Source organism: Heteronotia binoei, chromosome 20 (assembly GCF_032191835.1).
Source record: "Heteronotia binoei isolate CCM8104 ecotype False Entrance Well chromosome 20, APGP_CSIRO_Hbin_v1, whole genome shotgun sequence".
NCBI lineage: Eukaryota > Metazoa > Chordata > Lepidosauria > Squamata > Gekkonidae > Heteronotia > Heteronotia binoei.
The window spans coordinates 23,966,610-23,992,886 of record NC_083242.1 but is presented as its reverse complement, the minus strand read 5'-3'; the positions used below and the strand labels follow the sequence as shown (position 1 = coordinate 23,992,886).

Sequence of the window (26,277 nt, the reverse complement as noted above, 5' to 3'; positions counted from 1 at the left end):
TGCTCTATGGCTAATTCTATGTCAGCAGTTTTCTGGGTCAGCAGCTTTTCAGGACTCGTCAAGCAGAATGGCTTTCAACAGCTGCCAAAGAAGATTCATCAATACTTACGACAAAATCTCTTCCCCTGCAGAGCACTTCTGCTGGGACGCCACTATGCGGGCTGGAAGTATCCTTTGGGTACAGGACGTCACTGTTTGTTAAAACAGGAGGGGGGGGGGAACTTATTAATGGGAGCTTATCAACACAGCAAGGATTAATTAAAACTGTCCTGGTGGCATTTTGTAATGCCACCCTGGTCTCTCTGAGGAATGCAAACTTCCAGCATTGTGCAATGGTGAGAACAGCATCAAAGCAATTTTTGTACTCCGTGATCTTCTCTACAATTCTAGTTTTTAAATATATATAGCTAGAGGGGTGTGTCATGTAGGGGGTAGAAGGGATTATGGAGATGCAAAGAGCAACCACAGTCTTGGGCCTGCGGCTGCTTGCTTTAAGCGGAAAGGAAGGAGCAGTACCAAAGCAACTATGCCTACAAAGTGGGTATGCTAAATGTCAAGGAAAATGCTGTGGTTTCTACATATGAACTCATGAAGCTGCCTTAAGGTTACCAGGCAAAGTCTTTCATATCACTTACTGCCAGATTCTTTAACTGGCGATTAAACCTGAGACCTTCTGTGCGCCAAACAAATGCTCTGTCACTGAGACACAGCTCCACCCCACCAGAACCAAAGATTTCCTTTACAGATCTTATTTTTCCCATATCTTCATGGAAACTGAGTGGTATGCTTAAGTCCCTCTGCCGCCCTCACACGGTAAGGAACACCTGAACCCAGGTCTTTCAAGTTCTAGTCCCAAACTCCAGCTATACTCACTACCAGAATATTTCTAGTCTAGCCTTACAAGAAGATAAGAATCGCCGGGAAATGCTGACGGCAGCAGGAGAAGAGGGAGACCCAACATGAGGTGGATGGATGGACTCCGTCAAGGAAGCCATAGTAAGACTGTTAATGTAGGATGTTTTGGAAGACATTAATTCATGGGGTCACCATAAGCTGAAAGCAACTGGCTGGCACATAACACAACTCTGTTTCATACTGCCCTGCAGGTACACCCATGCCTGTTAGCAACAACAGAGCATTCCTATGGCTCAAAGCCTGCAAGTTTTTTCTTTTTCCCTACTAACTTGTAGGGTGGAAGCACACACAGCCTTACACAGAAGCACCATTTCATGCCCAAGGGACTGGTGGTCCTCAGAAATCAGCTATCAGATTCACATGACCAGCACGCCTCCAGCAGTAAACACTGTCAAACATGAAGCAGAATGTGCATCTGTATATTTGAGGCAGGCATACAGCCTGGGGGCGGGGTGCCTCATGCATAAAAAAACACAAACAAACACTGTAGATCTCTGGGGGATATATCCTTGCCAACCAACAAAACAAAAGAAGTTACCTCTTCACAACCCAGTTTCCTTGCACCAACATCGCCACCTGCTGTATACAGCGCAAAACTGCTGTCGGATCGGTTCCCGAAGTCAACAGGCTCATGAGGTCTGCAAACGGTATGACCTTCACTGGTAGGAGATGAAACAAAAAAACCCCCACAAAGCTGTTTACAGATTCCCAGAATAATATTATGCAAGAGTTACAGGGGGAAATGCGTGCATAACTGAAGTTTTGTGCCGTTTCTTTAAACAAAGCCCCCCACGCTGAGGTTGTATTTCTCAGCTTGGCACCTACAGGATCCCTGTTTCACACATGCCCTAGAATTAGTCTCCAGTTTTTAAGATTAGCAGATTTTTCTTTTGCTCTCTGGCTTACAAGAAGCTTGTTCGTTCCACTTATGAAAAGAATCTAATTAACTTTTGCATTCGTTAAACAGAGCGACCCTTCTTATTTCATTTTTGCTTCTCAGTCCATGTCGCTTTGGGTTGTTCATGAAACCAGGGTTCGCAGCACCATCCAACCCAATTAAGTCTGCAAACGCACTCTGTATTCGATTTTTAGATGGCAAACTTGGGGGGTTCTCTCTATTATCCTAAAATACCCTTTTCCTGCCCCCTGCAGCCTTTTGGTGTGTGGGGAGAGGAGACTTTCCTTTTACTGAACATCCTGTCTGGTACAAAACACTCTGGCCAGCTCACAAGCTTGCCCAGAGGCTCTCTGAAGGAATTTTGCCAGGCTATAAGAAAAAGGTATTTGACAATAGCTGCTTTTATATTTTTACCTTTCCCAACCAAAGTAGTCTCACATTTATTCTCACTCAGGCTCAAGGTGGATGTTTCTGGCACTTAATTGACAGTTTCATTCTTTGAAAAACCACCGGCTACTGGGGAAGGTGGTCTGGCCTTCACACGACCTGCTCTCACAGAAGCAAACTGGGTTCAATACAGGGATCCCCCAATGTGGTGCCCATGGGCACCACGGCACACCTGCTGACACCTGTCCTGGCACTGCCAAGTGTTTTTAGAAAATGCGTAAGGTTTTTGCCCAGCTGGGCTTCTGATTCGCTGTGCAGGTATTTTTTCAAAATTTAAGAACATAAGAGAAGCCATGTTGGATCAGGCCAATGGCCCATCCAGTCCAACACTCTGTATCACACAGTGGCCATAATACACACACACACACACACTGTGGCTAATAGCCACTGATGGACCTGTGCTCCATATTTTTATCCAATCCCCTCTTGAAGCTGGCTATGCTTGTAGCTGCCACCACCTCCTGTGGCAGTGAATTCCACACGTTAATCACTCTTTGGGTGAAGAAGGACCTCCTTTTATCCGTTTTTAACCTGACTACTCAGCAATTTCACTGAATGCCCAGAGTTCTTGTATTGTGAGAAACGGAGAAAAGGACTTCTTTCTCTACTTGCTCCATCCCATGCATAATCTTGTAAACCTCTATCATGTCACCCCGCAGTCGACATTTCTCCAAGCTAAAGAGCCCCAAGCGTTTTAACCTTTCTTCATAGGGAAAGTGTTTCAAACCTTTAATCATTCTAGTTGCCCTTTTCTGCACTTTTTCCAAGGCTATAATATCCTTTTTGAGGTGCAGTAACCAGAATTGGACACAGTACGCCTAATGAGACCGCACCATCGATTTATACAGGGGCATTATGATTCTTCCTTCAGCAACAGCATGAGGATCTTCCCTGCCTGCCTGAAAGTAAGTTGTGGGTAAACAAGAGCATATTTTTATACGAGATGTTCATTTAAAAAGGCAGTCTGTTGAGGGGAGCTTCTACCTGACCTCGCTCCCTGCCAATTTTGTGGCTGGCTCTGTGTTCTGTGGTTGCACCCACCAGCCTGTGCCAGGATTCCAAGGGTACCCACAGGGTAATAAATGCTGGAGACCTCTAATTTAGTGGCAGCCTTCTGGATTCCCCTTATTCCCACCCCCAATGCGAGAGATTTTCCAGGTTCAAACACTGAAAGACATACCGTTTCTCATCAAGATCTTAATTTGGTCCGCAAGGGGCAGTGTTCGCAGCTGAGCCATTGAGAGCACATTGCTTGGAGCCACTGGTTTCTCCCTATGTATTAAAAAAGGAAGTTTACAAAGACCTGTTAACATCCCCAAACCACAGCCTGCAGAGACACAAAGGGACGTAGCAAGCCAGCCTCAACTTTGGAGGAATGCAACACAGAGCAAAGCAGCACAATGCGAGAAACCAGAGATGCTCCATGGAAGCTGCTATGCCTCCACGGAATGGGCACAGGTGCATTTCAGACACCTCCAATATAGAGGAGGAAGGCTGAACACTGGGGGGAAAGGGCAGGAGAAGGAACTGCCGCTCACACCTATGCCTAGATCTGCCTCCTGAAGAACCTGCGAGCCCATTCCTCCTCCAAATCCTCAAAGCTCCCCCCTCCACTATCCTCAAAGCCAACCAACCTGACCCCACCTCCCCACCTCTTAAGCACAGGATCTTCTTCTGTGTGGCTTCCCACCCCTCCTGATTGACTGTAAGCTCCTCTGGGACAGGGGCCATTTGCAGGCACCACGTGCCTTGGTGACACTCTATGTGGAGGGGGTAGAGTTCAGCCCAGTAGAGCCAAGCGATAGTGTGAAAGTCCCAAGCAGAGGCTGCTAAGGTAGACCTCAGGTGACCCCAGATTCATACTAATGGCTTGGATGGGGGGGAAACAGGAGTTTGGGAACTGCAAAGCCAGGCTTTCCCCTGACTGCGGAATTGGCTAGAGCCCAATCCAGCCACCAAGAACACTCACTTCTCTTCCTCGACACTTGGAGGCACCAGCATCATCAGATATTCACTGTGGGGAGAAAGTACGCAGCCTCACTATTTAAATCACTTTATTGGCTGCTTTTAATTATTTTATTTAAAACAATTCTTAGCCACCTTCCTTATGGAGCTCAAGGCAAGACAAAAATACTTAAAATCAAAATTTCAAAATCACAAATTAAGCGCACGTCTTTCTGCCTTACGGGAACTCAAAACGGCTTACAATGTAAATAATAAATGCATTTTTAAAAGGAGTTAACATCGAGAGTTTTAAATGGCTGGTTAGGCAGAAGGCTACTGGCCTAGCAAAGTCCCACGACCTTGGCAGAGCAGGAATCTCCAAAGTTTGCCTTTGGAAAACATTTGTGCTTGAGAAACCAATGTTTCAAAGGGTTGCCAAAATATAATAGGCTAGAGCTGGAGAGAAAGAAAGAGGGTTCTTATTTTTAGGGGAGTCAAGCCCGCTGAAAGGCACTGGCTGTGTTTAAACCAAGAGCCGCCAGCGTTGCTGTATTTTCAAGCAACCACAAAATGTTTGGTGCATGCAAATCTTCACTGCGCACTTCTGTTTCCCATGCACTGTGGTACTTTTCTTTCCTCCCAAGCTTGAAAACTGCCCCAGCCTCAAAAAGTCTTCAAAAAGGTATTATAAGAAAAAGGTTTACCTTGGAGATTTAATTAATTCAGTGTTCCCAGCCATGCTGTGACCCTGGCTGAATAAATACTGGCGCTCGTGCTCGGAATGGCTGTCCTAGGAAAACAACCGAGGCAAGAGAGAGAGATTGAGGCTGGGTTCCAGCCAGCTGTCAAGAGGTAAACTTGCTTTTAAAATCTGCAAATTACTGGTTCATGTAAGCACAGCTAAGAGACTCACTGGCATCCTATAATATATACACAAAGGAATTTTTACAAACACACAACCTAGACTTAAGCTGCTTTATGTGAAACTAAGCATTCTCTAAGTTTCAAGGGATAACTGGCACAGCCCAAAAAGCGTTGAATGACACAGGTCCTTTTGGCAAGAGCCACCTTTTGATCCACAACATCTCAGTTTCAAAAAAACCTTTTTGCCTCCACCAATGTTCCCTCTAAGTTGCAGAGTCTTATGAGCAAAAATTCTACTTTGTGAGCTCCTGGCATTAAAGTTGTGAGCGCCTGCATAAATTACTGTGCTCTGGGGCCATTTTTCCTGAGCTAAGACAAAAACGCGTGAGCTGGAGGCTAAAAATCTGTGAGCTAGCTCACACTAACTCAGCTTAGAGGGAACATTGGTCTCCACCAGGATGGACAAAACAGAGAGGAGGGCAGGAAAACAAGCAGCGTTCCTGCATGCATGGGCCTGGATTGAGGCCACTGTGGTTTCTCTGGTGGCTTTGCACTGCTGTTTTGATTTGCTGTTTCAAAACAGTAGAAAGTACTGGGGTGGGGGGGAGGCCCCCCCAAAAGAAGAAACAATCAGGAATATTTAGAGTCCAAAAATACACACGCTTACCCGTAAACCGTAGTAATGCAGGTGAACCCAATGTTCTTCTGCCTGCCTCTTTTGCAAGAACTCGTAAGACTGAACCCGACGCTGCCGGGCTTGCTCTGATTCCGGGCGGGAAAACCTCACCTGAAAGCATTATAATGTTGATCAGCAGCCGGCAGAAACAAAGCTCTGAAAACCATGTGCCGAACTACAGATTCTCCATTTCCTCCCTCCTTGTGCCCTTCCAGAACAGAACAAACACAAACAGGAACGCTAGGAACCAAAACACAGCGCTCTCTTAAACAGCAGCTGGATTAGAAGTGCTTGGTCACAACCTCAATGCCAACTGCTGTCCTCAGAACCACAGCTTTCCAGGAAGGTCTTGGGCTCCTTACAACCTCCCCTGCGCCATTCCGTGTGTTAAGGGCCCTTAAGTCACTTCCGGCTTCCTATGAAGGAATGAACCATCCTCCCAAATGACCTGTCGTTTAACAGCCTCGCTCAGGTTTTGCCAAGGGAATGCACCCTTCTCTTTATTTAAAGCACTGATTAGCTGCCTTTCCAGGCAATTTACAATGGAAACAAAACAGCAACTATAAGAATAATTTTAAAACACAATTTAAAAAAAAATCACAATTTAAGGCCCAGGGGTCCCCAACATAGCACCTGCCTATGAGCATCATGGCACCTCCCACCCACACCTGTCCTGGCTTCCGCCAGGTATTTTCAGAAAGAGGGCGGGGTCAGTGGGGCTTCTGATGGCCCTTTTGAGATCTCCTTGGCCGTGGCTTAGAACAACACTTCAGTGACAGCGACACACTTTCATTCTCTCCCTGAGTCTTCTTTCCCAGGGTATTTTTAAAACTGACTCCTCTTATCCCTCCCACCGGGCCTTCCTCTAGCGGGTGTGCCTGGTGGGCTTTGCCTTCCATGTGGGCATTTTGTGACTGTGCCCAACACTCGGTGGTAAGAATTAAAAAGATTCCCACAAGTACCAAAAAAAATGGCAGGCCCTTGTGCTAGCCCTTGAGTATTTCTCAACTCCTTCAAGTAGAGCTCAGGCAGTCTCCCCTACCATACTAGCCTTCCATCAAGAGGAAATTATTGTTCTCATGGAGGTGAATTCCTTTATGAAAGCCTAAAAATCTGTAGTCTTTCGCTGCTCAGGGAGGCCTCTGGGAAAGCATCAAAAGGCACCAAGGTAGAGAAAGCAGACCAGGGACTTCACATGCATTTACACTGAGTCCACCAGGTGGGCAGACAGCCAAGGAGGCCTCATAAGGCCAAAAATATTTGGAAGAAATCACTTGGACATACAGTGATTTGCTTGATGTCTTCTTCCGCTTCATCCTGGGAAGAATCCCCAGCTGCCAGAGACAAGGAGACATGAAACTCAACGTCACCACAATTCTTTCAACAACAACTTTGCTCAAAAGCAGAGGGCTTAACTTCTAAAGTGTCTGCAGCTATGGCCTACTTATTTATTTAGACCCTGCTTTTCTCCCCAGCAGAGACCCCCAAAGCGGCTTACAACACGGTTCCCCCCAACCACCCAGTGAGAAAGCGACTGGCCCAAGGCCTCCCCCAGTGAGCTTCTGTGGCACAAATGGAGATATGAACCTGCATCTCCCAGATCCTAGTCCAACACTCTGACCCCAGTGGATACGTTTACTATGAAGTTGCTCAGCTGCTACAGTAAATGCTATTCTAGCAGCAAGTGAAAAATCCAGGTCCAACAGCATTATCAGAACCATCCCATAACTCTCCCCAGCATTTCCTGAGGCTGGCAAGGGCCTGTTTGCACCATCAAAAGACGACACCCATTGAGACCTCCATGGAATACCAGCAGTCAGGAGGCAGGGGCAGGCTTTATTCAGCTACTTCTCTGAATATCCTCCAGGCCCCAGTAGGGGTCAGTCACCAGGGGTCGCCATGACTTCCAGGTGCACATGCACACGCTCACGCACACAAACACGAAGGAAGGAAGGAAGGAAGGAAGGAAGGAAGGAAGGAAGGAAGGAAGGGAGGGAGGGAGGGAGGGAGGGAGGGAGGGAGGGAGGGAGGGAGGAAGGAAGGAAGGAAGGAAGGAAGGAAGAAAGGAAGGAAGGAAGGAAGGAAGGAAGGAAGGAAGGAAGGAAGGAAGGAAGGAAGGAAGGAAGGAAGGAAGGAAGGAAGGAAGGAAGGAAGGAGGGAAGGAGGGAAGGAGGGAAGGAGGGAAGGAGGGAAGGAAGGAAGGAAGGAAGGAAGGAAGGAAGGAAGGAAGGAAGGAAGGAAGGAAGGAAGGAAGGAAGGAAGGAAGGAAGGAAGGAAGGAAGGGCATTAATTTCTTACCCTCATTAGCAGCTTCACGTTCTCTGTGTTTGGCATCAGCTTTGTCTAAATAGGAAAAACTTGGCCTCAACTGCAAGATGCCGTGTAATGGGGTAAGGTGGATTTCACCTGAAATGAGACCATATTTTCATAGCTGTGGTTTTCCAGGGGAAAGAAAAAGCTGGTAGAATCTAGCTGTGTTGGATGGTTTGCCAGGAACATGGGGAGAATTAAGTAACAGATATTATACTTTGGGGCAAAAACCGTGTCTCTCCCGCCCCCCCAGCTTAAATGGACACTTTTTAAAAGACCATCGAGTCTCCTTAAAGTAGCAGGGTTCAGAATCCAATTCACCTTTTCGGTAGATAGCAGCAGCATACCGTGAAACATTACTAGTGGTTTGGGAGGAGCAGAAGGTCTGTTTATCCATCAGCTTCCTACAATAAAAACAAAACCAGGAAATTGTTGTGATTCTGTTTGCGGGAGAATAAACTCAAAAGATGCTCAAGAAAACAGCACAGCCTGAGGCCCAAACATACTTCCTGTCCACACACCAGGAAGTCTCTTCACTCAAAATATCCTGGACACCCCCACAACTAGGGTTGCCACTGTTTCCTGCTTCATGGTTTTGCCACAGAGTTTTTGTAAATCCTAGAGTGTTCCATTACATCTGTTCTAGTTTTTACCAAAAAGTGCTATCAGTTTGCCAACACACTGGTCCCTGCCGCCTCACTGCTCCCAAGGGTCGCTGGTTGTGGTCTGGTTACTCGACACACACACCCGGCTTGCAACAGTCTCTGTAGCTACTGTTCACCAATGATACCCTCCCAGATCTGATATATGAAATTAGAAGGCTGTGAGACTTTTCCTTTTTTTTTTTTTGCTTTTGTTTGTTTTTGGGCTACAATAAATTGTCTTGTTTAAAACAATATGGATTTAAAAGTTAAAGGACTAAAAAGTCTTTGAAAAGAATTCTATGTAAAAATAGTTCTTAGATTAACTTTTAAGGCGGCAGATAACGTCATTTTCTGACAAATTGCTGAGCTTGTTTTTAATAGATAATGATATTAGTTTTTATGTTTGTTTTAGATATGGGTAACTCTACAAGTTAATTTATAACTCAGGAGATAGATTTCTTTTTAGCAAGAAGGTTTTCCTGAAATGTTCTTATTTTGGTGGGTAGTTGGGTAGGTAACTCTCAATAAAAACAGGCATGGGATTTTTAGTTTTGGAAGAAGAAGACGACGACTGCAGATTTATATCCCGCCCTTCTCTCTGAATCAGAGCGGCTTACAATCTCCTATATCTTCTCCCCCCACAACAGACACCCTATGAGGTAGGTGGGGCTGAGAAGGCTCTCACAGCAGCTGCCCTTTCAAGGACAACCTCTGCCAGAGCTATGGCTGACCCAAGGCCATTCCAGCAGCTGCAAGTGGAGGAGTGGGGAATCAAACCCGGTTCTCCCAGATAAGAGTCTGCACACTTAACCACTACACCAAATTGGCTCTCTTTGGGTCATAAAAAGTTGTTTTTCCTAGCCCAATAGGGATATAAGAGGTGGACTAATTGTTAAAAAGGAAGACAACACAGATGTTATGTAAAATACTAGATTTGTTTTTTAATGTCTCCCAGGAGAAACTGTTTATATTGAGATAGACAAAATACCAGGTTGTATTTCTTTGTAGTTTTTTTTAAGGATAAAGATATGAATTTTCTGTGTCTATGTTAATGAGGATAGTGCTAAACTAACAAATTAGTTTGTGTTTTTTGACAAGGTCAAGCCGAAGCAGTTAGTTTCGTGCTGAGACCGCTCTGACTTGTTCATATTTATGTGTGTTGAAGAAGAACTGTTTAGGCTTGTATTGCAAATAATAGCTTAGTAAAAATGTTTTATAATGGAAGATAAAGATGGTAAAATATATGGAGAATTTTATACTTGCAGGCAGAATGAATTGGATATTTTATTTGGAGGTAGATTTAAAATTGATATATTTGTATTTTTCCTTTTCCCCCCAGCCTTTCCTATTCTGTATATGCCCTCCCCCCCCCATTTTTTTCTGTATCGCTTATGCTTTTTCTTTTGTAGTTAAAACCAATAAAAATTATAAAAAGGATATGGACCTATAGACAGAGCTTTTAAATTTCATTAACAGCTACTCCTACTTTTTGAGCACTGGAAGACCTCAGGAGTCTGACTGATAGTTTCAGGAGAGTAGCCATCTTGGTCCACAGTAGAAGAGCAAGATTTAAGTTCAGAAGCACTTTAGAGACCAACATTTTTGAGGTATGAGTTTTCAAGAGTCAAAACTCCCTTTGTCAAACTCCTGTTGGTTCGCCTGGGAAATCTCTCCTTTTGCCCTTGGAAAGGCAACTCTCTCCTTTTTCTAATATTTATTTCATTATTTATAGCCTGCTTTTCTACCCAGAAGAGATCTGAAAGCTGTTAACAATACAAAAAGGACAATGGAAGCAAACAGGCAGAAGTTTAGTTTATTTTTATTTCAGTTTATATCCCGCCCTTCCCACCGAAGCGACTCAGGGCGGCTTACAACATATAAAATCTAACATAAAGTTTGGTTTTTAAAATACATCAGTTTGCAACAATTTAAAACAATAACATAGTGAAACATATAGAACAAACGATCTGCCAAAGTGCTACACTATAACCTTCCATAAAATTTCCAATGTCAATTAGTTATAGGCCAGCCGGAAGAGGGCTGTCTTACAGGCCCTGGGGAACTGCCCAAGGTCCCGCAGGGCCCTCACCTCTTCCGGCAGCTGGTTCCACCAGCAAGGAGCCATTACTGAAAAGGCCCTGTCCCTGGTGGATTTCTGAAAGGCCTCCTTTGGCTCGGGGATTACAAGTAGATTTTGAGAGCTCGATCTCAGTACTCTCTGGGGAACATGTGAGGAGAGACGGTCCCTAAGGTAGGCAGGTCCTAGGCCATATAGGGCTTTAAAGGTAATAACCAGCACCTTGTACCAGACTCGGTATATTATTGGCAGCCAGTGCAGATCCCGGAGCCCCGGCCGAATGTGCTCCCATCTTGGAAGCCCTAATAACAGCCGGGCGGCGCCATTCTGCACTAACTGCAACTTCCGGGTTCGGCACAGGGGCAGCCCCATGTAGAGGGCATTACAGTAGTCCAACCTCGAAGTGACCGTGGCATGAATCACCGTTGCTAGATCGTCGTGCTCTAGGAAAGGGGCCAGCTGCCTCGCCCGCCTAAGATGAAAAAATGCGGACTTGGCAGTGGCTGCTATCTGAGCCTCCATTGTTAGGGAAGGCTCCAATAGTACCCCCAGACTCTTGACCTTGTGCGCCGCTGTCAGTGGTGTACCGTCAAAAACTGGCAGGGGGATTTCCCCTCCCGGGCCACGACGACCCAAGCAAAGGACCTCTGTTTTCGCCGGATTCAGCTTCAATCCACTCAGCCTAAGCCACCTAGCCATGGCCTGTAACGCCCGGTCCAAATTTTCTGGGGCACAGGCAGGCTGGCCGTCCATAAGTAGATAGAGCTGGGTGTCATCAGCGTACTGATGACAACCCAACCCATACCCTCGGGCAATCTGGGCAAGGGGGCGCATGTAGATGTTAAACAATATCGGGGAAAGCACCGCCCCTTGAGGCACTCCACAATCAAGCATGTGTCTCCGGGATAGTTCACCCCCAATCACCACCCTTTGTCCCCGACCATCAAGGAGGTGGGGAAAAGGCTTCTTGAAGCAGAGTAGGCCTTCCTGTCTGTCATTTCCTTTGCCGGCAGATTCTAAGAACATAAGAGAAGCCATGTTTGATTAGGCCTATGTCCCATCTAGTCCAACACTCTGTGTCACACAGTGGCCAAAAAACTCAGGTGTCATCAGGAGGTCCATCAGTAGGGCCTGGGCACTAGAAGTCCTCACACTGTTGCCCCTCCCAAGCACCAAGAATACAGAGCATCACTTGCCCCAGACAGAGAGTTTCAACAATACGCTGTGGCTAAAAGCCATTGATGGACCTCTGCTCCATAGGTTGATCCAATCCCCTCCTGAAGCTGGCTTTGCTTGGCTTCTCTAGACTATCACTCTTCAGCCAGTTTGGTGTAGTGGTTAAGTGTGCAAACTCTTATCAGGGACAACCAGGTTTGATTCCCCACTCCTCCACTTGCACCTGCTAGAATGGTCTTGGATCAGCCATAGCTTTCACAGAGGTGTCTGTTGCAGGGGAAGAAGAAAAAGGAGCCTGTATGCAGCTCTGAGTCTTTGATTATGAGAGAAGGGCGGGGGATAAATCTGCAATTCTTCTTCTTCATAACCTAAAATAATATAATATTACAGACTCAACAAGGAGATTGTGCACAATGGGAAAAAGGAAGCTAGCTTGCGATTTCTACAGCAAGCCGAAAACATCTCTTACTTTCCTTCCTTCTTAGTATTTTATGTGCATGTGTATCAAGAAAGTGTTTCTTGCCGATGATGTTATGGTATTTGGTTGCAGTATCATTGTATTAATGCTTGGCATATATAATAGGGTTTATCATGGCTTTGCAGGGAGGTTGTTTAAGACAAAGTAACCTTAGACTGGAACACAGTGCACAGAGGCTTCATTAAAGAAACACTGCATCCCCTTTTTCTGACCTCGAATAGCAGACACTGCTGGAGACATAGTTTTTAGTTTCGTTTTCAGGAAAAAAAGATACCTAACAGTTGTGGTGGATGGGGGGGGGGGGTTATAGGAATATGTTTGAAATGCTTTTGCTGCTTTTTTCTGCATAGAATTGCTTACATAGACTAACTGCCATGCAAAGTGTATAAGTATCTGATCCCACTATAGGTGGGCAATTCTAACAAAATTGTCTTTTGCTGTGAACATGTATCTCCTTCAATAAACACCTTATTTGATTTAAATCAAAGAGGCTGAGTTGATGAGAATGGCACAGAAGCTGACAGTGTGCGCACCTGAAAGTAATGGCGACTTCTGGTGACTGACCCCTACTGGCGGCCTGGAGGATATTCAGAGAGATGGCTGAATGAAGCCTATACCCACCTCCCAATTGCTGGTATTCTGAGCAGTCGGGTTAGAATGGATAAAAGGAAGTACTTCTTCACCCAAAGGGTGATTAACATGTGGAATTCACCGCCACAGGAGGTGGTGGGGGCTACAAGCATAGCCAGCTTCAAGAGGGGATTGGATAAAAATATGGAGCAGAGGTCCATAAGCGGCTATTAGCCACAACTTATCGTTGGAACTCTCTGGGGCAGTGATGCTCTGTATCCTGGTGCTTGCGGGGGGGGGGGGGGGGAGACACAGTGGAAGGGCTTCTAGCCCCACTAGCGGACCTCTTGATGGCACTTGGGTTTGTTGGGGGGGTTTTTGGCCAGTGTGTGACACAGAGTGTTGGACTGGATGGGCCATTGGCCTGATCCAACATGGCTTCTCTCATGTTCTTATGTGACACAGAGTGCTGTACTGGATGGGCCATTGGCCTGATCCAACATGGCTTCTCTCATGTTCTTATGTGACACAGAGTGCTGGACTGGATGGGCCATTGGCCTGATCCAACATGGCTTCTCTTATGTTCTTATGTGACACAGAGTGTTGGACTGGAAGGGCCATTGGCTTGATCCAACATGGCTTCTCTTATGTTCTTATGTGACACAGAGTGTTGGACTGGATGGGCCATTGGCCTGATCCAACATGGCTTCTTTTATGTTCTTATGTGACACAGAGCGTTGGACTGGATGGGCCATTGGCCTGATCCATCATGGCTTCTCTTATCTGACACAGAGTGTTGGACTGGATGGGCCATTGGCCTGATCCAACATGGCTTCTCTCATGTTCTTATGTGACACAGAGTGATGGACTGGATGGGCCATTGGCCTGATCCAACATGGCTTCTCTTATGTTCTTATGTGACAGAGTGCTGGACTGGATCCAACATGGCTTCTCTTATGTGACACAGTGCTGGACTGGGGTAGGGACAGCTGGCTCTCCAGATGTTTTTTGCCTAGAACTCCCATCAGCCCCAGCCATTGGCCATGCTGGTTGTTGTCATTCCTCACTAACCAATTGAGAGTACTAGACATAATAAAAGGCTGGGACACGCCTGTGCTGTTGGGACCCAAGAACAAGCCCTGCAGCTGTGGAACTGAAAGTAAAAAGAGCTTGAGTGAACATCATGCAGGGTGAGAAAATATCAAGCTAAGAAAAAGTTGATGCTAATGCTCCAAAGCTGTACACATGTGCATACGTTTTTATAAACAGCATTTCCTTCCTTCCTACCTTCCTATTGCTTTATACTGGCCACAGCCTTAAGCCTAAGGTTTTTTTATAAATAACCGAAACATGCCTCTCTTAGATCCAAACTTTTTTACATTGGAAGAAACAATCAAAATAAGACAGTTCTTCTGCTAGCTGAGTTCACACAGATACAGCAAAGGCTATTTTTGCAGAAGGGTAATAGGGTGACGCAGGCCTCTCTTAGGAGACCGAAAACTTACGAGGAGTAGGTGCTCGTCTCATCCGCACACGCCCCGTCAACGTTGAGTGCGATCTGCTCCCCTTTGCTCCGGCAGTAATTGGGATTCAAAGTATCAATGGCCAGCTCAAGCTCCACCTGAGCAACGGTAATCAATAAAACACCCATTAAGATGAAATGTAAGAGGCTGTTGCTGGTTCCCAAATAAACAGCAAGGGGAAATAGCTACTTGGTATAAAAGTGATAAATCTGATTTTAAAACAGCAACAACACCTAACAGGGTGGATCACACAGAACCAAGTGTTTCAAATCTGCCCATGTACAGGCTGCAGATTGTTCAACACAGAACTGGGAGATCCAGGTTCAAATCCTCACTCTGCCACAGAAGCTTGCCAAGTGATCTTGAGCCAATCACACCCTCTCAGCCTGGCCTCCCTCACAGGATAGTTGTGGAAGATGAAAATGGAGGAGACTAGATACCTAGTCTAGGAGACTAGATATCTAAATGAATAAATAACTTGGTGTATCAGTACTCCCTAGAAGTTACCGATAGAGAATTAAGGCCTACCTTAATTGGAGTTCAGGTTTCTAGCTCTCACAAGCCAAAGGGGATGCAAGTGAAGCACAAGAGCTCAGAATGTGTTCTTCCCCTTGGTGCCAAGCAGGCCTTCTAATCTGAACCAACAAACTCAGTGATGGGTAAAACTCTTGCCTTCTTTCCCCGTCCACCCAAGCCACCTTGAGATCTCTGGAGGTGAGGCAGGATAAACTCTCCAACAGGAAAATCAAGAGTCTCAAAGGCGGGACTATCGCTAAGCTTCTCCTACCTGTGTCGGGTGCAAGTCCCTGACAAAGATTTGCAGCAAGCTTAAGGTTCAGAAAGCATCTATGGATTTTCCTAATCGTAGTGTCATTGCTGATGAAGAACCAATTATCCAAAGTACAATCATATATCCACAACTGTATCATTGTATGCATTTATACATGTACCTGTATACATATATTCATAACTGTACTGACCAATGTGTTATAATATCACTAACCATTTTATACGTTCCTGGTATACTTTTAAGGTTAGGTGTAGAATACTATTAGTAATAAAGAAGGCCACTGTGGAAATGAAGCCACTGTGGGAAGCAAGGGCCTAATCTTGTCTCCCAAGTAATTGAAGATAGTTATCAACAGAAGATGTCTGCAAGCTGGAATGCAACCTTGGTGAAGAGTCACACTGCAGCCTGAGAAATAATTCAAGACTTCTGAGTGGGAGAATGAGGTGGGAGGGGTGATGAGCCATTAACCTGTAACCTATAATTCAGGGGTGGCCAACGGTAGCTCTCCAGATGTTTTTTTGGCCATGCTGGCTGGGGCTGATGGGAGCTATAGGCAAAAAACATCTGGAGAGCTACCATTGGCCACCCCTGCGTATAACTGAATTGTAAGTTTCATCTTCTATTAGTCTGGCAAGGCAGTAGCATTGCGTATACACGCTACATGCGTTTGCTATGTTTCTTCATTAAAACGTCTGCATTTACTCAAGAAGCCTTGTGACAGATTTTCGGCAAAACCTTACAACCAGAGACAGCCCCCAGACCTCCAATTCATCAGATCTCAGAAGCTAAGCAGGGCCAGCCCCGGGGTGGGAGACCCTCAAGTCCAGGGTCGCTATGCAGAGGAAGGCAAAGGCAACCCACCTCCGTTTCAGGGCATCTTTGGCCCTGAAAACCCCATGAGTGGTCATCATGAGTTGCCTGAGACTCGATAGCATTTCCCACCAGAGACAGCCATCTATTTCAAACTCTCGGGCATGTTCCTAATCAAGACGAGCCTATTCTTTTTGGAATTTTGCAAGCAGAGCTTTCAGTGCACCTACCTCTGTTCGCCCACACCTGTCAGCTTTACGTTCACCCACACCTGTTATTCAGAATTTAGAAGGATGGAGGGAAGGCAAAGAATTTGAACACTGGCAGCCCTGCACAACAGAACAGTTCAATTGTCCTGAAATGTACCTTTTGAACCAGCTTTTCAAAAAAGACACACACCTTTTGCTGTTTCGGTTTGATCTTTGCCGACAGGTGAGTCACGTCATCGTATGACATCGAAGCAGGACGGATGGGATACTGCAATAAAGCAAAGAGGCTGAACGCTCAAAAGAAAAAGCCAACATTTTATAGGATTTCCCTTTTTAAAATGAGTCAGTTCAAAATACCTGGAACAGGTACAGCTTCTCCGACAGACTCTTGGCCAGGTACACATCAATCTAGCAAAGGGAAAAAAAAATGCATGAGCCAGAAAGCCAGACAATGCTACTGGTGGAGAATTCATGAATCGTGAGAGTTTTGGAAATTTTAAAATATTCTCTCTTAGAATTCACTTCCAAGGCTGGAACTTTGTTCAGCCTATATGTTTTCCCTCTTTCTGGGGGACTCAATATGTTTCTAGCTTGCAGGCTTACCCTGCAAAAGAGTTTGGGGTGATGTATATGGCTCTCCTGCTGAATTGTATGCTCACAACAACCCTGTGATGTAGACTATGCCAAGATGGACTGATGGGTTTCACCTCTTTCCACGTAACCACTTCCCATTGGCTTGGTGTCCCAAGGGAACATTATCTGGCAAACTAGCCCTGTTGACTCTGAGTTACACAGCTAGCTTCAAGGTGGTAAAATTCAAATCCAGACCTCCCTGGGTCCTACTCTAGTAGCTTAAGCTTTATGTCACACTGGCTTGTCTTCACTCTGAAACTTCCAGAAGGAAGGCAAAGCATTTTCATAGTAACAGAGAGCTAAAACAATGAATCAGTGGAAAAATACTGATAAGAAAATTGCACATATACATGTAGACTGCTCACTCAGATAAACCTGCTACTGAAAAGCATGGTATGCCAAAAAACCCTCCAGTATTTACTTTTAACTCAAATAGTTGGGGGAGGGGAGGGCTTTTTGCATGCCAAATACTGGACAATCAGTACAACAAGGGGCATTTTGGTATGCTTTCTGTGTCTCATCTCCTAACCCCTTCTAGCATATTTCCTAACTTTCCACCAATCATTTCCATTGACTATCAAGTGGTCAAGGTCATGGCACTTTCTAGGATTCGTCTCAAAATATACATATTGTGCAGTTATGGGTATCTCAGTACAAAATAAATTTATACCACATGAATCTATGTGGTGCAACAGACTAGGACCTGGGAGACCCACATTCTAACCCCCATTAAGTCATCAAGATTGGTGTACAACCTTCTGCATGCAAAACAGAGGCTCCGCCCTTGAGTCCCCACCCCTCCTTGATGTTTTTGGGTCTCTGATAGGATTAGATTTAGATATATTGGATTTATATCCTGCCCTCCCCGCCGAAGCAAGCTCAGGGCGGCTCACAGCAATAGATTACAGTAAAATATCAATAGTACAGTTCCAGCAATTAAAACAGTTTAAAACAATAAAAACAACTTGGTGCTAATATCAGATCCATACAGTAGTTATGAAAGATGGGGTGCTGCTTTTAAAAACCCAAATGCTCTCCAAGCATCAGCTAACTCTGGAAGGAATCCTTTGAACGTCAGTTAACCGACTGGCATTTTGCAAGTCCTTCACAGTGATTTGTCTTTGATTCCAATCTAGAACGCTGGATGATTTAGCAAAAATTTCCAATTGAGGTCAGGTGGCCGATCATACTAAAGGCACAGTGTTCTCTGATGTGGAAGGGAACAGATTGCTTCACCTCCTGTATAATTGGGTCATCTTCTTCATTGGCCATAGCAGCATGGAAAGGAAGGCAGCCGTGACAAGATGGTCAGAGAAAGCTGAAAGGGAAAAAATGCATTCCATCACTTCCTTGATTCAATCTGTGTCCAAAACAGGCAAACTAAGAAGTCACTATAAACCCCGCCCCCAATGGCTAACGCACTCCCCACCCCAAGTTTCTGTGTTGGAATCAGATCTGGGAGATCCAAATTCAAACCCTCACTCTGCTGTGAAAGTTTACTGGACCACCTTGGACTAGTCACTCTCTGCCTAACCCACCTTACAGGGTAGCTGTTGTAAGAAAATGGAGGAAGGGAGAATGATGTCAATTACTTAGCCACGGGGGTGGGGGGGAGTAGACTATAAATACAAGTATATTACAGAGTGGGAAAGACAGAGGTGTGCATAAGAGCACTCTCTGTGTTGTATGTTTTCTCATCTCTCCCTCCCTCTTGCTTTTTTGAGTAATCCCCCCAGTATTTCATAAAGTAAAAATTTGAGGGATTCCAATGCAACAACCCCCATAAAAAGGTAAAGGTACTCCCCTGTGCAAGCACCAGTCATTTCTGACTCTGGGGTGACATTGCTTTCACAATGTTTTCACAGCAGACTTTTTAAAGGGTGGTTTGCCATTGTCTTCCCCAGTCATCTACACTTTCCCCCCAGCAAGCTGGGTACTCATTTTACCCACCTCGGAAGGGTGGAAGACTGAGTCAACCTTAAGCTGGCTACCTGAACCCAGCTTCCACTGGGACTAGGAATTTGTTTTTAAAAACAGAGAGCGGAAAGCCCACATTTCTTTCAACATAGCCGCCTTCCAAGGTTTACACGACAGTCTTATGTGGTTTGTTAGGCAACGCCTAACTTCTTCCAACCAGCTTGTGTGCCTTAAGCAACAGCTTAGACTGCAGACTTTGACAGCATGAATTGCCCCACCAGAAAAAGATTTTGCCCACTTTGTCCTGCAGATGCCAGAGGCAAGGACTCCCAGTGCCTGTACAAGGAGGTTTGTTCTGTGGCGGCTGCCAGCCTTTGGTCTCTGGCATATGCAAGGGCAAAGTGGCTGAAGACTTTTCCAGGCACAACACACTTAATCAAAAGACCAACACGGAGCACTTAGATGGATTATCTGCCCATATGAGTCACTCAAAAACTCCCTGGTATACAGCCTGATTATTTCTGCAGCTGCTCTGCTTAGCCAGGCCTTGGTATACACTGCCACTCCCTGCTGGCAGAAGCAGCTGGCCTTTTAAAAAATGACTGAAGATATAAAGGCAAGGAGAGGCTTCTAATTTATATATTTAGATATAAATTTCATCACCACCCCTTGCTCAGAACGTAGGTTTTCTGTAGCAAATTTATTTTCTTCTCAGGATGACTAGGGGATCTCAGTGAGCCAGTGGCCTTCCTCTGTATCACACAGTGGCCAATATACACACACACACACACACACAGCCACTAATAGCCACTGATGGACCTCTGCTCCATATTTTTATCCAATCCCCTCTTGAAGCTGGCTATGCTTCTAGCTGCCACCACCTCCTGTGGCAGTGAATTCCACATGTTAATCACGCTTTGGGTGAAGTACTTCCTTTTATCCCTTCTAACCCGACTGCTCAGCAATTTCATTGAGTGCCCACGAGTTCTTGTACTGTGAGAAAGGGAGAAAAGTACTTTTCTTTACTTTCTCCATCCCATGCATAATCTTGTAAACCTCTATCATGTCACCCCGCAGTCGACGTTTCTCCAAGCGAAAGAGCCCCAAGCATTTTAACCTTTCTTCATAGGGAAAGTGTTCCAAACCTTTAATCATTCTAGCTGCCCTTTTCTGGACTTTTTCCAATGCATTAAACAGAGAAACTTCACTTCCGAGTAAACACGCATTGGTTTTTGTAATGCAACATCAAAGACATTGTGATGTGCGGTAAAATTAGGGATTAGAAGGGAAAGCCCTCTCCCCCACCCCAAAGTAGGCAGGAATTTCCATCCTGAACGAAAATGTAATCACTGCTGGAAAACTTCAGAAGGAAACCCATTCAATTTTTCTCCTATAGGGATGACTTTAAAAACAAAAGCAGCCTAGCCCTTTTTAAGACTCAGGGAGCAAATCCTAAGGGAGTGAGACCCACCTCACTTCAACAGGGCTGACTCCAAGGGGAACTGTCTGCAGCACTGCAGCCTCATGCTGGTAAAGACTGCACCACCGGCAGGGGACAGGGGAGCGGGGTGCTAGATCCAGGTTAGGAAACTCCTGGAAATTTGGGAATGGAGCCCAGGGAGTTCAATGAGGTGGAATGCCATAAAGTCCACCCTCCAAACCAGGGATGGCTAAACTGCAGCTCAGGAGCCACATGTGGCTCTTTCACACATATTGTGTGGCTCCTGAAGTCCCCACTGCCCTGTTGGCCACTTTGGGGGGAGGCATTTGTCTCTTGAAATCACTTCTCCAAGCCAAAGTTACGGTTGCTTTCTTTCCATCTCTCCTTTCCGCCTGCCTGTCTGCCTCCCTGCACTCAGACATCTGACATTCATGTCTTGCGGCTCTCAGACATCTGACGTTTATTCTGCGTGGCTCTTACGTTAAGCAGGTTTGGCCAGCCCTGCTCCCAAAGCATCCATGTTCTCCAGGATCTCTGGAGACAAGCAGTAATTCCGGGGGATCGCCAGGTCCCCCCTGGAGGCTGGCATCCCTACCAGTCTGATAGCCACCCAGCAGCTTGGAGAAATGTATTTAAAATTAAGGTTGCTTTCTTTCCACCCCATCTGCCTGCCTGCCTGCCTCCCTCCTCTCAGACATCTGACGTTTATTCTACCTGGCTCTTACGTTAAGCAGGTTTGGCCAGCAGGGAGACAAGCTGTAATTCCGGGAGATCCCCAGGTTCCCCCTGGAGGCTGGTATCCCTACCGGTCTGATGCAACCCTGCAGCTTGGAGAAATGTATTTAAAGTTAAGGTCGCTTTCTTTCCACCCCATCTGCCTGCCTGCCTCCTCTCAGACATCTGACGTTTATTCTACCTGGCTCTTACGTTAAGCAGGTCTGGCCAGCAGGGAGACAAGCTGTAATTCCGGGAGATCCCCAGGTTCCCCCTGGAGGCTGGTATCCCTACCGGTCTGATGCAACCCTGCAGCAAGGAGGGGGGGGGGGAGTCAGTCCGAGGCTCCACTTTTCCAGACAGGCGTCCTGAGGCCGGCGGCTTTTCCCACTCCGGACAGCCACTTTCTGGTCTGGGACCCTTCTGAGCTTCCTCCTTCTCTCCTCCCTCCCCCGCCTCAGGACTCAAGGCCTTGCAGGGGGAGGCAGGAAGAGCCGGGTCCAGCCGCGCAAAGGCTGGGGGAAGAAGGCGAGCTGCTTCCTACCTGGTGGCCCGGCGGGAGTGGGGCCTCCCGGGCTGCGGCGTGGCGGGGTCCACGGGTGGGGGGGGGAGAAGCCTCTCAGGCAGCGGCCATGTTGTCCCGACTCCTGCGAGCACGTGGGGAGGTTCAGCCCCTCCTCCTTACCCACAATGCTTCCGCGGCGATGTGGCACTGGCGGCCCAGGGGCGCCAGGGGGCGCTGCACCGTCCCCGCCTTGTTTCCCCCCCTTGCAAAATCCGAGCCACGCAAGGGGGAAAAGAAGAAAAGGGTTTTTTACTGGCAGCGGTGGGATTCGAACCCACGCCCCCGAAGAGACTGGAGCCTTAATCCAGCGCCTTAGACCGCTCGGCCACGCTACCGTATTAGAGGAGCGGGTATCGCCGGAGTGTACTCATCTCTTTTATGTATATAATAACTCCCCCCCCCCCCCCCCCCCCACTTTCCTCTGTTTTATTCAAAAGCTCTGCACCCAATTCCTCGAGTCCAGGACGGCAGCCGTGTCGAGCTGAAGCGGCAGAACAAAGTTTGAGTCCGACTCCGGACCAACCAAGTTTTATTCTGGGTCCCCTATGATGAGCACTCGCGTGCAAGCCCGGAAGAGGCCTCCTTCCCTGCTGCTGGACTCAAACTCCCTGCTAATCTGTCACTTTTGTTTTACCTGGACTTGTAGCAAGAGCAATTAACGGCCAAGTTTTATTACCTTTTACTGGTTTCCCACTCAAATGGTCTTTCACTTTGTTTATTGCACTGTTTTGCCATTTGATCCTAGCTTTGTGTCACTTTAGATCGGGGTGGGGAACCTCCGTCCCGAGGGCCGTATAAGGCCCTTGAGGATCGCTGGACAGATACATTGCCATGTGGCAGCCTCCCTGGGGCCTGGCTGGCCAGTGAGGATCGTGGGGCCCAGCCACACTGTGCAGCAGCTTCCCCCGGGCCAGGCAGGAATCACAGGCCCCAGATGTACTGTGCGGCAGCCTCCCTGGGGCCTGGCTGACCGGCCAGAATTGCTGCACGGTCTGGAAAAGTTAGTCACAGTTCAGTTTGCACTAGATTACCGGTATACCAGATGGTGTGGCCTAATATGCTAATATTAGGGGATGTGGTCTAATATACAACTGAGTTCCTGCTGGGCTTTTTCTACAAAAAAGCCCTAGACCTATGCATTTGCCTAGGGTGGTGGGCTGGGTGTGTGTCTGTGCCAGATGAGGCTCTCCCCACATGACTTCAAATAGAAAAACAATTATTTGCATCAATTTTGCTGGCTTCAATCATTCTCCCTCGGCGGAGCACTGTTTTTTAAGCTGATGATAAATGTAAATGCAATAATTTAATTTATGGCCCGCGAATGATGTTATATGGCAGGGGTGGCCAACGGTAGCTCTCCAAATGTTTTTTGCCTACAACTCCCATCAGCCCCAGCCATTGGCTATGCTGGCTGGGGCTGATGGGAGTTGTAGGCAAAAAAACATCTGGAGAGCCAACATTCCCTACCCCTGTTCTAGACCCATTCAAGCCTGAACTTTCCCTGGAAGCTGAAACGACTCAACTGAGGGCACTTCCCCACCACCTGGATAGCCCCGGATCTGAAGAGGAGCTGGATGGGAGACCCCCAAGAGAGGCAATCCCAGGGTTGCTCTGCTGAGACCTTTGAAGGTCTCTTCCCTTGACCTGAGTGGCCCAGGCTAGCCCAATCTTGTTCAGAAGTTAAGCAGGATCAGCCAGAAAGTGCAGGATCACTACAGTGAGCTGGGCGGTGGCAAACCACCTCTCTTACGTTGAAAACCGTGTGGCCTGAGAGCATGGTAGTGTGACCTGAGATCACGTTATGAGAAGACCAAACAGCAATGCTAGGAAAAGTGGCAAGCAGCAAGAAAAAAGGGAGGCCCGACAGGAGATGTACAGTGGAGGGACTCAGTCAAGGAAGCCGGGGCCCTTTGCAAGACCTGAGCAGGACTGCTCTCCGTCCAGAGGAGGTTTGGGAACTGGCCGTAAGTCAAAAGTGACTTGATGACACATAATACAACTCTGCTTCAGGTTGCCTTGTAGAAACAATAGCAAACTTCCATGCCCCCAAAAGACTGCAATTTTTTTGGTCCTCTCTCTGCCCTGATAGTTTATTTAGAGAGCCAGTGTGGTGTAGTGGTTAAGTGCGCGGACTCTTATCTGGGAGAACCGGGTTTGATTCCCCACTCCTCCACTTGCACCTGCTGGAATGGCCTTGGGTCAGCCATAGCTCTGGCAGAGGTTGTCCTTGAAAGGGCAGCTGCTGTGAGAGCCCTCTCCAGCCCCACCCACCTCACAGAGTGTCTGTTGTGGGGGAGGAAGGGAAAGGAGATTGTAGGCCACTCTGAGACTCTGTCCTTGAAAGGGCAGCTGCTGTGAGAGCCCTCTCCAGCCCCACCCACCTCACATGGTGTCTGTTGTGGGGGAGGAAGGGAAAGGAGATTGTGAGCTGCTCTGAGACTGTCCTTGAAAGGGCAGCTGCTGTGAGAGCCCTCTCCAGCCCCACCCACCTCACAGGGTGTCTGTTGTGGGGGAGGAAGGTAAAGGAGATTGTGAGCCGCTCTGAGACTCTGTCCTTGAAAGGGCAGCTGCTGTAAGAGCCCTCTCCAGCCCCACCCACCACCACACAGGGTGTCTGTTGTGGGGGAGGAAGGGAAAGGAGATTGTGAGCCGCTCTGAGACTCTTCAGAGTGGAGGGTGGGATATAAATCCAATATCATCTTCTTCTTCTTATAATATAACTAACTACTAACTACTAACTGTATGAATTGCCCACGCTGTGAGTAAACAGGGCTCTCTGGGTGATGAATACCAGCCGGATAAAATACGTCGTTAAAATTGTTAAAATTATAATAAATGACATTCTTAAAAGCATCCCCAGATGGTGCATGAATTTATCTTGGGCCAGTTCTAGACTGTGTTGCCACCTCACGAGCAGGGCAAGGAGGAGGCAAAAAGAGAGAGAAGATGGGAAAGAGGAGGAGGGCGCCAGCCACAGTGAAGCCTCAGCCCAAAGTCTGGTGCTTTGCAGGCCCTGTGGAATTGCATTAAGTCCTGCAGGGCCCTGATGTCATTTGGCAGAGTTCCACCAGGTTGGAGCCAAGGCCAAAGTCAGAAAGTTGTCTTTGGGGCCAGTGACCACCAGTTAAAATCATATAAATAAATAAAAATCCAGATCATAACATATCAAGATGAACAGGCACAGAAAAATACTCTTTAATTTTGAGCCAAAGCCTGTTAGGTGCTGTACATCTTTATTTTACCTCTCCTGTTTACAGGGAGTTTCTTTTCAAGCAACCTCAAGGACAGAATAAGCTCTAGCACTGTCATTGGTTTTTAAATCTGCACCATGTTGCATTCTGGGCCACTGCGTCCTAGCTATGTATGGCTCTGCTCAGCTATGTATGGCTTTGCTCACTGTGCTGGATTCATCCTCTGATGAAGTGTGCTTAAGAGCACACGAAAGCGTATGTTCTAAATAAAAATTGGTTGGTCTTAAAGGTGCCACTTGACTCCTGCTTTGTTTCTCTAGCAATTTTGTATGTGATTGATATTTTACAACCTGGATTTTTACGTGTAATATATAATTTTAACTATACCATTATTTATGTAAACTCAGTGGTATAATTGTATGTATTACAGATTTCCCTGATGAAGCCTGCTGGCGAAACACAGGAGGAATTTTTTTGGGAATTTTAACTGAGTAATTAAATTTTACCCGATTTTGCACAATTGGCCTTGGCCTTTTTTATCTCCTAATTTCACCCTCTGAAATTGTAATATTCTGCCCTTTATATGGCTGGGTTTATAAAGCCCAACTTGTCTTCTTGGAGGAAAGACCCACTCATATCAATGGAATTTACTCACAAGAAAACCAGGCATAAGATTGCACCCTAGGATGCAAGTAAAGCTTTGGCTCTCCAATTAAACCTGTTTCTCGCTTGTTAAACATTTGGGTTTATGCCGGGGGAAATTACTTTGCCTAGACCCACTGAATGAAGTCCTCTATTCATAGGCAGACCAGCACAAACCAAGGTCAAGACGTTGGCCCCCCTGACGCATGGGCACAGCACCCAACTGCTCCGTTCCCACAACCAGGAATGCCAACATTCCCAACCCTAGAGTCTACATGGACATATAGTTTGCAAGTACGTGAATGCTGTGCTCATGTCCCAACCAGCACACACTCTTCCTTTGATCACATGTCCCTGTATATCAAACTGTGGGTGCCGAAGGGGGCGGAGCGTCGCGACTCAAATGGCGGACGCGAGATAGATCAGCTCCTGCCTTCTCCTTCTCTAAATCGACTTCTACGCTGCGTGGTGAACTCCAATGTCCACTAAAAGCAAAGGGAAGACAGCGCGAACAAAGAAGAGACAGACGACCCAAAGTAAAAACCAGGTTTTGTCTTTCTTCTCACCAGAAACTCCTGCTAAGGTTGGTGGCCCGTTTTCGCGCGCTTCGGAAGGCTTAAAAATGGCGCCGAGCCCGACCTCTCCACAAACGGCTGAAGCTGCTAATCCTGCTGTTGCTGAGGTGCTCCCACTAAATACAGCAGATCTAGAACTCCTGCGCCTAGATATACATAAGTACTTTAATGAAGCCATAGTGGACCACCTCAAGCCCATTAAAGACCAGATTAGCGTGCTGTCTGAAGACTTAAATACAACTGCAAGCATAGCTGAACGATCGGCTGA

General features: G+C 46.7%; 1 protein-coding gene and 1 non-coding gene across 2 annotated transcripts in view; both read right to left on the bottom strand.

The window, feature by feature from the left end:
* Positions 1-18,301, bottom strand: part of POLR3E (RNA polymerase III subunit E) — a 40,082-nt gene extending 21,781 nt beyond the window's left edge. Inside the window, exons 1-13 of the mRNA XM_060260737.1 lie at positions 18,201-18,301; positions 16,689-16,739; positions 16,522-16,599; positions 14,505-14,620; positions 8,376-8,458; positions 8,043-8,150; positions 7,029-7,078; positions 5,736-5,855; positions 4,909-4,994; positions 4,230-4,274; positions 3,441-3,532; positions 1,454-1,574; positions 110-191 (exon numbers count right to left, since the gene is read on the bottom strand). Coding sequence (XP_060116720.1) covers positions 110-191; positions 1,454-1,574; positions 3,441-3,532; positions 4,230-4,274; positions 4,909-4,994; positions 5,736-5,855; positions 7,029-7,078; positions 8,043-8,150; positions 8,376-8,458; positions 14,505-14,620; positions 16,522-16,599; positions 16,689-16,739; positions 18,201-18,236 — 1,068 coding nt within the window. The 5' untranslated portion in view covers positions 18,237-18,301. The remainder of the gene's footprint in view (positions 1-109; positions 192-1,453; positions 1,575-3,440; positions 3,533-4,229; positions 4,275-4,908; positions 4,995-5,735; positions 5,856-7,028; positions 7,079-8,042; positions 8,151-8,375; positions 8,459-14,504; positions 14,621-16,521; positions 16,600-16,688; positions 16,740-18,200) is intronic.
* Positions 18,302-21,854: 3,553 nt separating this feature from the next.
* TRNAL-AAG (transfer RNA leucine (anticodon AAG)) lies at positions 21,855-21,936 on the bottom strand. Its single transcript has one exon. It is a non-coding gene; the product is annotated as a tRNA-Leu (tRNA).
* Positions 21,937-26,277: the final 4,341 nt, after the last annotated feature.